Here is a 10,956-nt window from a genome sequence, read left to right on the forward strand (position 1 = left end):
GTCAGACCAACCATAGCATTGTAACCTTTGAAGTTCTGATGGCTACTATGTATTTCAGGATATGTTGCTTGATGCATCATCGTCATTCCCATTTATTTTCAAAGAAAGCATTAACAGGATGCCAGTAGCCAGCACAGGTGGCAAGAAAAAGCAAGTATGTAGTCACTCGATTTCTGCCTGCCTAATTCACAGCACAGGGAGTCCAAACACAGAATCTCCAGGAGAAATCAATTTTGCTGAGCTTTGGGGATTTGGGATTCGGGGAACTACAACCATGATGTAACAGTTTCATTTTACACTGCACTTGTTTACCAGAGTGACACTGGAAAGACAGTGTAATAGAAGAGTATCCTCCATGCCATCATTAGGATGAAAGGCTCATCTCCAAAGATAAACTCTAATCTCATACACTATATATCAACTTAATCAGAAACAGTGTTAGCTTTCAATCATTAGTTCCAACTAATGTAAACCTAATGGATCAACAGAGCTTATACAACTGTTGATTTATGAAATTCCCATTTCTAATAATTGGATATAAACCATTGGGGGGAAAAAAGGACAAATCTACAGCAGAATATTGCAAGGCACCGTTGTGTTTAACAATAATTAGCCATGTTTGGGTGTAGGGGAGCTGTCTGTAGGGTTGTCAGGTATCCCTTATTATAAGGGATGCCTCCTATTTGAGGGCTGGAAAGCAAAATAAAGTCCAACAACCTATAGGCATAGTAGTTGGAATGCAACTCTAGAGACTAGGGTTCAATTCCCCACCCGATTATGAAACCCACTGGATGACCTTGGGCATGTCACATGCTCTCAGCCTCAAAGGAAAGCAATGGCAAACCTCCTCTGAATAAATCATGGGGCCAAGATAACCTCATGATAGGTTCATTTTAGGGTCACCATGAAGGTACGCAACAACAACAATATGTCAGGATGTGCACCATTTATAAAGACACAAATGTGTGCATTGCATAATTTATAAGTGTGGATAATATGTTAATTTTATAAAGAAATACATGGCTAGGCTAACTAAAATAAACACTTTTATTGGCTATTCAGGTGGAATGCAAGCTTGTTAACAGCTACTTCCTGATTGTGAACTCTGCATGCCATGGATTTCAACTGTCCCCTACCAGGGACGTAGCCAGGATTTTAGGAAGGGGGGGGGTCCAGACTAAGTGCCACCATTATAATGGGGCTTGGGCGCGGCGGTGCAGCAGCACGCACCATTCATTTTTCTAATGGAAGGGGGGGTCCAGACCCCAAGAACCCCCCCCCCCTTGGCTAAGTCCCTGCCCCTACTGCTATTTTGAAAACCTGGCAACATTTGTTGTCACCCTGTCCCCTTTCCCAACTTTCCAAAAACATCTTCTGCTGTGCTATATAGTGCTAAAAATGCTACTATTCCAAACTGGATATCAGAAACCTAAACAATGTATTGCAGAGAAGTGAGGTTTCTGAAGAACAGGGGAAAAAGAACAATGTCCTTTCCCCTTTCTTGAAAACATTGAGTCTTAGGCCTAACATACATTTCTCTGATCCTAGTCTTGTCTTCCAACATATGATATACCCTTGCAGCCTCAAGAAGACAAGCTCCCTCCCCTACATTTCTACCCCCCTTCAAATGATACCTTCCACTTTCCATCTCTCAACTGTTCTCAATATTCTATAAGGCATGAAAATCACTCGAGAGGAGTGGGGGTGGCTGTGCTTTTTTTCAATCTTGTTTTTAAAAAAATTATTCACAGAACAAAACATACCTGTGAAATTCTATGACGATGCAGAATCTGTTATGTTGTTTTGAGCTAACACCCTTTTGCTTCCATACTGATAAGCATGGCACCACCCAACCACAGTGTTAGAAAGAATGATAAGAATTCAAGGTTGCTCATAAAGGGTGGGGCAATACAAGCTGATGCACACTTACTTCACAGTAGGTCCCACTGAGCTTAACAGAATCTATGGCCCCATACAGACAGGCCAAAATAAAGCTGCTTCGGGTCACTTTGGAGGTATGCTGTTTAAATTATAGATGCATCCTAAGAGTCCAGAAGCTGCGGCAAAGCTGCGCTCCAGTCCTTAGGATTGGATTGTGGCTTTGGCATGGCTTCCGGACTCTTAGGACGCATGCATCATTTAAACAGCATACCTCCAAAGTGACCCAAAGCAGCTTTATTTTGGCCTGTCTGTATGGGGCCTATGTCTAACTCAGGGTGACCAGACATCCTCCTTTTCCAGGATGCACCCTACATTTCAACCTGGTCCAGAAAGAATTCCAAAATGTCCTCCATTTTGAGCATGACCAACAAGCATGAATTTACATTTATATGAATGTTTTTAGCTTTTATTTGGTAATGCCCCATATTTTTCTTGAGAATCCTACATTTTGCAGTGCCTTATCCCCCTTTGCCATCTGGTCACTCTACATCTGACTAAACATACATTACACAGATTCACACAGTAAATGTACTGGCTCTGCACAGTGTGTTTTATGCACTGCCAGCTGGTTGCCTGGGTGAACCCCATATCCTGTATTTAATATAAAGACAAATAATACCTTGGGAGCCAGTGTGGTACAGTAGTTTGAGCACTGGACTGAAGGGAGCACTGGATTATGACTCTGGAGAACAAACAGGGTTTGAACAGGGCTCAGACATGGAAACCATTGGATGACCTTGGGTAAGTCCCTCTCTCTTGGCCTCAGAAGGAAGAAAAGGCAAACCTCCCTCTGAACAAATGTTGCCAAGAAAACCCCATGATAAGGTTGCCATAGGTCGGAAATGACTTAAAGCCACACAACAACACCTTATTCCGAGGGTAAAAGACTTTTCAAGAGAAAAATAGCATATGAAAACTGATTTTTGTACTTTTTGAGGAATCTTGCATCCACATTGCATGGTTATAGCACTTTGATTCCACTGCAGCTTTGATTTCAAGCCCTATGAGGAACAGCCTGTAAAACTAGGTATGTTTAGCTTGGAGAACAGAAGACTGAGAGGTGATATGACAGCTATCTTTAAACATTTGAAGGGATATCATATGGAAGGTGGCGTGAGCTTGCTTTCTGCTGCCGTGGAGAGGAAGAAAATGAACCAGTGGATTCACATTACAAGAAAATATAGTTCACCTAAACATTAGGAAGATAACTTCAGTATACAATCTGTTTGACAGTAGTACAGACTATTTCAGAGGATGATGGAGTCTCCTTCCTTAGGGGTCTTTAAACAGATGTTGGATGGGTATTTCTCAGGAATGCTGTAGTTGTATAGTATGTTCCTGGACTGGCAAGAGGTTGCATTAGATTGCTCTTGTAATCCCTTCAAACACTATAGTTCCATGCCATGGCTCCATCCTCTGAAATCCTGGGATTTATACTCTGCTAAGGAAATTAGTATTCTCTAGTGCCCACTCTGGAAATACAGCACTAGATCCTCTGGGAGATCATTCTAAGTATCTCAAAGAACTAAAAATTCCATGATTCCTGAGAGTGGAGCCAAGACAATGATAGTGGTATGAAACTAATATAATTGCGTACCGTGGATACACGTGCAACATATTTAATTAGAGGCTATAGGAGGGCAAAAGAAACAAGTGCATACATCAGAAGAAAAAAACTACTCTCAAATCTCTTAAAAGCTATTATCCTAGTTAATGTGTAACTCTGCATCACAAATAGACTGGATGTGTTTGCTTCCATTTTCAACTAACTATGGTTTGTTGCTATCCTAACCAGGAAATTGTGGTCAGTGTTAACTATGGTTTAGTGAAAACAAGCCAGGATCATTTTTCATGGCTGGTGTTGGCTAGTTTCATTAAACAATAGTCAACACTAACCATAACGTCCAGTTCAGCCATATTAAGGTGCCATGGATAGATGAAAATAGAAATGAAAGCTCCACATCATTAAACACCCCTGCATATGCCATACTGTATGTTGGGGTTCTCGTATTTTTATATCTCATATCTGGAGATAGCACATTTTTGAGAGGTCAATAACCTTTCAGGTACACTAGGTCAGGTTCCCAGGGGAAAAAAAGGATTGTTTTCCCCGAAGCATGTGTACATCCAGGTAAACAAAACCATCAAATCTAAAGTGCTCCTCCTTTCCCCCAAGTAATCTGCACTTCCTCTTGAAATGTGAGAAAGGATCTCTTGCACCCGGAACAGTAAGCCAATCTCTCTCTGCCTATCCCCTGTTGGGCCCCCAGCCAAACCTCTCCATCCCTCTATCTTAGGGATATCCCAGCCCAATCACTGTTTTTGTTACACTAGAATTAAAGCCATCAGCCAGACCTGAATCCCATTGTTAATTCCTGGGACAAGTCATTCAACCTTCGCTGCAAGATAGCCTATCGCCTAGGGCTAGTCTTAAAGTATAAATATGGCTTCAAAACCTAACCTCTGTGCACACAGATGGCACATAGCCCAGCTTGCATACACACCTGCACTCTGAGTATGTTCTGTGTCACCCCCCAGACCTCCCAGCCTGAGGCACTCCAGCTTTCCGCAGTCTTCCCATTGGGCAGGTGATTATAACCCCTTTGAAAAACCCCAAACCTCCACTATCCCTTTTCCATATTTCCATTTTGATTAGCTCTGTATGCTGTGTCTGAACTGCTATCTTGTGTGTATGTGTGTGTGTTTGCACTCTGCATTTTTCTAAATAAAACTTTTTTAATTCAACCAAACCCCAGTTAGTACTGGTATACATTGATGCAAATGATTCAAAGGTTACCCAATCCTCTTGCAATAACTAATGTATTGCTGACAGTTGGTGGGGAATCCCCAGTCCCCCATCACCACCGTTTCTTTGGGTAGCAAGGATGCTACACTATTTTGCTTTGTTCTAAAATCAACTAGTTGCCACTTGCGATCAAAGATGGTGGCTTCATTTTCATATAATGTTAAACCATTGTTTGTTTGTTTATTAATTAAAATATTTGTACACTTGTACATCAGGGCAATGTACCAGCAAAGATAAGATAATAATTATCATGCAAATAAAATTAAATTTAGCAATCTCCTTTTCAGCGCTGTGTCTAAGGAGAGGAGTTAATGAACACAAACATGGTATAGAGAATACTAAATGTAATTGTACTTGCACGATAATTATTATCTTATTCTTGCTTGTATATTGCCCTGATGTACAAGTGTACAAATGTTTTAATTAATAAACAAACAAACAATGGTTTAACATTATTTGAAAATTAAACTACCATCTTAGACTGCAATTGGCAACTAGTTGATTTTAGAATAAAGCAAAATAGTGTGGCATCCTAGCACCCTTAACACACCAGACCAGGATCAGCTGACAAGGTTAGTGTTTTCTTATCACTGTTCATAGAAAATAATTGTTTTATAGGATATTCCTAAGCAAAATAAGTAAGTCCTCTTCTCTCAATGGGGACAACTCCCTAGTATGTTTGAGATCAAGACTGTACATTGTATTTTCCTTGTGTTTTAAGCTCATCTTGTGACATCTTACCTCCTTTCGACAAACAGTAACATGACAAAGATGCTTCACTAGTCAAGGGAAGTTCATTATTGAATTCTCACACATGTAGGTAAATAGACATAGCTTATGATTAATAAATGCACACACTGTGTCATACATAGAAACTCACATTTGGTAAGTAGATAAGGTTTCACAGCATCTTTCCTAATCCTACTTGGAGATTCCCTAATGATCTCCCATCTAAGTAATGTTTAAGTTTTGAAATCAGGCCAGAGGTGGTGTGTTTAGGTCTGAATGGTGGGATGTAAATATTGTAACACAATATCATATAGGCACCTTCTAAACCCAGGGATAAATACTCATCCAACACTGGTCAGGTATTGTTGGTCTGGGCCAGAAAGGAGAACTACATCTGTCTTTTGTAACCTCTTGAGTTAATATCAAATACTGGCATACTAGGAAGAACGTATAAAATTACTCTAACACTTACAGTGTATTTCATGGACTGAAAACATAACAAGAACCTTAATACAACAGAAAGTTGTATTCTGTAGTAAGTAGAGAAGTCATGCTGGGATGTCTGCACATGACATCACTGAACACAACAATCCTGGTAGACTGGGTTTTAAAAAAAATATCTATGGATGTGGGGTAAGTTGTGAATATTTTAATTAATAAGCAATAATGTTTGAATGCAGATGTCCGACCCTCCAGATTGACTCTTAGCCAATACTGTCTTCTCTGTTCAAAGAAATGCCTTTGGAATCCACTTGAAAAATGTGTTCAACTCAACCATCATCATTAAGCACTTTCATATGGGGTGTTATGTGCATATGTGTGTTGTGTGCCTTCAAGTCATTTCCAACTTATGGTGACCCTAAGGTGAACCTATCAGAGGACCTTAATTCTGAATGGAAGGAGATGAGTGGCACTGAGAGAAAAGTATCTTGAATGTGCTCAGATGAACTTTCCCATTATTATCCCAAGTCAGTTGAGATGTTTGGGCTGCCCCATGGATGCCCCCAGAACCTTCTTCCTAATCTTTATTACAATTCCTATGTAGTTGGAAGATAGGAAGCTGACTTGTCTTGAGTCAGACCAATCGTTCATCACTGCAATGTGATGCTGGAGGATAATTCTACAGATGCCATGGACTGCTAAAAATATGAAAATATAATCATAGGAGCAAACCAGGCATGAATTCTCCCTATAAGCTAAGATGGTTACCCTGAGGCTGCCATACTTTTGATATCTCATTAGTAAAGGCAGTACGAAAAGGGGAAGACCACACTACCTGTGAATTGATTCAACCAAGGAAGCCATAACCCTGAGTCTGCAAGACCCGAGCAGGGCACTGATAGACGTCTCTCATTCATTAGGTCACCATAAATCACACTTGATGGCAAATGACAACAGAGTGATCCATCTAGGCTGCTATGGTCAACAATGACTGGCAGCATCTCTCCAGGGTTTCAAGCCAAAGACCAAGAACTGATCTAGCTTTGGTTTTGAAACCAGACAAGATCTGGGGCATTTGAGAGGTCTTTGTGCAAATGGTTATGGCACAAGAAGCACTGTGTAGGCCCTTGTGCCTAAACAGAAATGAATCAGAACATCCACCCTAATAACCAGGAGCAGCCTTTGCAGGGCTTCAAGCAGGATTCTTGCCTAATCCTAGCTGGAGATTCCCTGATGATCTCCCATCCAAGTAATGTTTAACTTTTGAAATCAGGCCAGAGGTGCTGTGTTTAGGTCTGAATGGTGGGATGTAAATATTGTAACACAATATTTACAAGTCACTCCTTCACAAGCATCACAGAAATGCAGAAGCATGCAAACTAGGGCTGACATGGCACTGCAGGGGCACTGCAGATATAAAGTGGCTTGACACCACTTGAACTTGGTGCTATGGAATTCTGGGATTTGAAGTTGTGTTTGAGAGCTCTGGAGCACTACCAATCTACAAATCCCAAGATTCCACAGCACTGAGCCACCACAATTAAAGTGGTGTCAAAGGGCTTTCTTTCTGCAGTGTGGCAGCAGCCTTTGTTAGACACAGAGACAGAGGGACCTTATGGTGAGAGATGTTGGGGTCTGCAGGCCCACAACGCCCAGTTCAGGATCAGACCAGGAGAAGGTCTGGAAATCGTGGCTCTTGCAGGGGAATGAAAATGGAGAGGACTCCTGTACGTTGAAGAGCTGTAGGGAAAAGGGAAATACTGCAGGAGAAGCTGGGAGGGCAAGGGAGGCCTCCTGACATTCCCTCAGAGGCACAAGACTGAGGAGGAGGCTGCCCTCTTCCTCTGGGGGCCTCTTTTCTTCCCGCGCTGGAAATCCCAGCAGTCAATTGTGAAAGAAGGAAAGAAAGAAAGAAAGAGACTAAGGAGGGAAGGAAGGAAGAGAGGAAGGGAGGGAGAAGGCAGGCGGGAGGGGGAAGGGAGCGACAAAGAAAGAAAGAGAGGAAGGAAGGAAGGAAGAAAAGGAAAGAAGAAAGGGATAAAGGTGGGGTGGAAAAGAGGAAGGGACAAAGAAAGCAAGAGGAAGGAATAGGGAAGCAAGGAAGGGAAGAAGAGACAAAGGAGGGAAGGAAGGAAGGGATGAAAAGAGGAAGGAAAGAAGTGAAGGAAGGAAAAAACAAGGAAAGGAAGGGATGAAGAATGGAAGAGGAATGAAGGAAGGAAAAAAGAAGGAAGAGGGAGGGAGAGACTACAAAGAAACAGAGGGAGGGAGGGTCGGCGAGAAGGAGGAACGAAGGAAGGGAGGAAGGAGGGAAATGAAGGAAGGGTGAAAGGGAGAGAGAAAGAGTCAAAGGAAGGAAGGAAGGAAGACAGGGTGAGAGAGAGGGACGAAGAAAGAAAGGAAGGAAGGAAGGAAGGCAGGCAGGCAAGAGGCAAGCAAGCGAGGAGGGCTGAGGGGGGGTGCCCTCCCTTACCTTGCTGACGACGTTCTCCCGGAGGCCGCCGGTGATGCGGTGGAACCTGTGGCTGCACTCGCAGTAGGCGCTCTGGTTCCTGGCCTCGGGCGTCGGGAGCTCGGGGGCGGCCTGCATCCCGCGGCTGTAGCTGCTCTGGTTGCGGGGCATGGGGGGCTGGCTGGGGGCCAGTGCCCCGCGGGGTCCGGGCCATGGGCTGCCGGTCCAGTTGCCAGGGCCCTGGGAGTGGGGCTGCTGCTGCTGCTGCTGGTGCTGCTGGTGCTGCTGGGAGGCGCCGGCGCTGCACCAGGAGAGGGGCTGCCCCAGGAGGAAGCTGTCGGAGAACTGGCTGAAGCCGATGAAGAGGGCCGGGATCCAGGTGAGCAGGATGAGGGTCCTCTGGTGCCCGCCGCCCAGGCCCCCCAGCAGCGGCAGCACCGACCCGTCGTAGTCCAGCAGCAGAGGGCTGCAGCCCGAGGAGGGGCCCGAGGAGGGGCCCGGGGCCGGCAGGCGCTGGATCTCCGAGGCCTCGGCGGCGGCGGCGGCGGCGGAGGGTCCGGGGGGCTGGCGGGGGGCCTCGGGGTCCGCCTCTCCGGGGGGCAGAGCCCCGTTCTCCTCCGGCAGGGGACGGCCCTCCTCCTCCTCCTCCTGGCCGCCCCCTTCGTCTCGACGCCGGTCCATGGCCATCAAAGCGGGGCAGCGGGAGCCGAGGCGGGAGGAAAGGAAGGAGGAGGGCTCACATGGCCAGCAGCAGACACACAGGGACCTTCCTGCCTGCCTCGGCCAAGGCCCCCAGCAGCCTCCCCTTGGCCAGCGGGGAGACCCCCCAGAAAGGCTCCTTCCTCCTCCGCCGCCGCCTCTTCCTCCACATGGGGCTCTGCTCCTGGCCTGCCTCCTTCCCTGGCCGCCGGGGAGTTCGCCTTGCAGCTCCTGCTCTCCCCGCTGCCTCCGCTTCGCCCTCAACCTGCAAGGCCAGCCTCCGCCTCCGCCTCCTCTGGCCCGCCTCCGCTCCCCGAAGGAAAGGTAGCCGCGCAGGAGGAAGGCAGGCAGCCAGGCAGGCAGGCTGCGACAGCAGCAGCAGCAGCAGCACCTGCTCCTCCTCCTCCTCTTAGTAGTGCTGCTGCTCAGCCTCAGCGGCCCCCTGGCGCCCCCTGCAGGCAAGAAGAGGAAGAACTGCTTCTCTCCCTCCCTCCCTCCCTCCCTCTCTGCGCCATTCCTGCCCTCCCCTCCTCCTTCAGGGCCCTCCTTTTCCAGGACCTGTCCTCCACTAACATGGTGAAGGGTCTGGAATCCATGTCCTATGAGGAACGACTTAGGGAGCTGGGGATGTTTAGCCTGGAGAAGAGAAGGTTAAGAGGTGATATGATAGCCCTATTTAAATATTTGAAGGGATGTCATATTGAGGAGGGAGCTTGCTTGTTTTCTGGTGCTCCAGAGACTAGGACCCGGAGCAATGGACACAAGCTCCAGGAAAAGAGATTCCACCTCAACATTAGGAGGAACTTCCTGACAGTAAGGGCTGTTCAACAGTGGAACAAACTCCCTCGGAGTGTAGTGGAGTCTCCTTCCTTGGAGGTCTTTAAGCAGAGGCTGGATGGCTATCTGTCGGGGATGCTTTGACTGAGAGTTCCTGCATGGCAGGGGGTTGGATTGGATGGCCCTTGCAGTCACTTCCAACTCTGTGCTTCTATGATTTCCACCTTCCATCCAGGAGGAGTTCCAAACCCCCCTCCACTCTGAGCATCACTACAAAGCATGGCTTTCTAATTAAATAGACACTATCCCACCCTAAGGCCCTGCCACTCAACAACAGAACAATACACAGATTAACATGGAAATCACTTCTCCTAACCCAGGGTCACACAATACATGTGTGTGTGTGTGTGTACCCCACTCACTCCCAAGCCAGCATTCTCTGAAGATGCCAGCCACAGATGCTGGCAAAACGTCAGGAAGAAACTCTTCTAGAACATGGCCACATAGCCCAAAAAACCTACAAAAAACTATGGATGCTGGGCATGAAAGCCTTCGACTTCACATTATTATTGTTATTATTATTATTATTTCTCTTGAGTGTATTTCAGCATTTAGTTTTTGGTCATTCTTCCTTGAATGGCCTACATTTTGTGGTGCCTTGTGCCCCCCTCCCCAAGTCTTGTGGAAAAAGAGTGGGTTGAGGGAGGCAAGAGGAGGTCCCTTCAGGAAATATAAAGCCCTGCCTACTCTCATGTTTGCTCTTAATGGCAGCTATGAAAGAACAAGTTGTTTTTGTTGGGTGCCTCCAAGTGGTTTTGGACCTATGGCGACCCTAAGGCGTTTGCCTTAGGGTTTTCTTGGCATGTTTCTTGAGCAGAGGGGGTTTGCCAGAGAGTGTGATTTGACCAAGGTCACCCAGTGGGTTTCCATGACCCAGCCATTTGGGATGTGCTGCAGGAGAGTGGTAAAGATACCACAGATAGCCAAAAAAGATGAACAATTAGGTCCCTGGAAACTAAGATAAGGCGATTGTACTTTGGCCACATCATGAGAAGGCAGGACTCACTAGAAAAGACAATAATGCCTTGAAAAGTAGAGGGTAGGAGGAAAA

General features: G+C 45.9%; 1 protein-coding gene across 2 annotated transcripts in view; it reads right to left on the reverse strand.

The window, feature by feature from the left end:
* SLC22A23 (solute carrier family 22 member 23) overlaps nt 1-9,409 on the reverse strand; it is a 135,187-nt gene extending 125,778 nt beyond the window's left edge. Inside the window, exon 1 of one of the 2 annotated variants that reach the window (XM_089516650.1) lies at nt 8,391-9,409. In XM_089516650.1, the coding sequence (XP_089372776.1) occupies nt 8,391-9,056 (666 nt within the window). In that variant the 5' untranslated portion in view covers nt 9,057-9,409. The remainder of the gene's footprint in view (nt 1-8,390) is intronic. The other variant, XM_089516651.1, reaches the window with a different exon arrangement.
* Nucleotides 9,410-10,956: the final 1,547 nt, after the last annotated feature.

Source organism: Sceloporus occidentalis, unplaced genomic scaffold, assembly GCF_023333645.1.
Source record: "Sceloporus occidentalis isolate IW3139 unplaced genomic scaffold, rSceOcc1.0.p SCAF_3, whole genome shotgun sequence".
In the NCBI taxonomy this organism is placed as follows: Eukaryota; Metazoa; Chordata; class Lepidosauria; order Squamata; family Phrynosomatidae; genus Sceloporus; species Sceloporus occidentalis.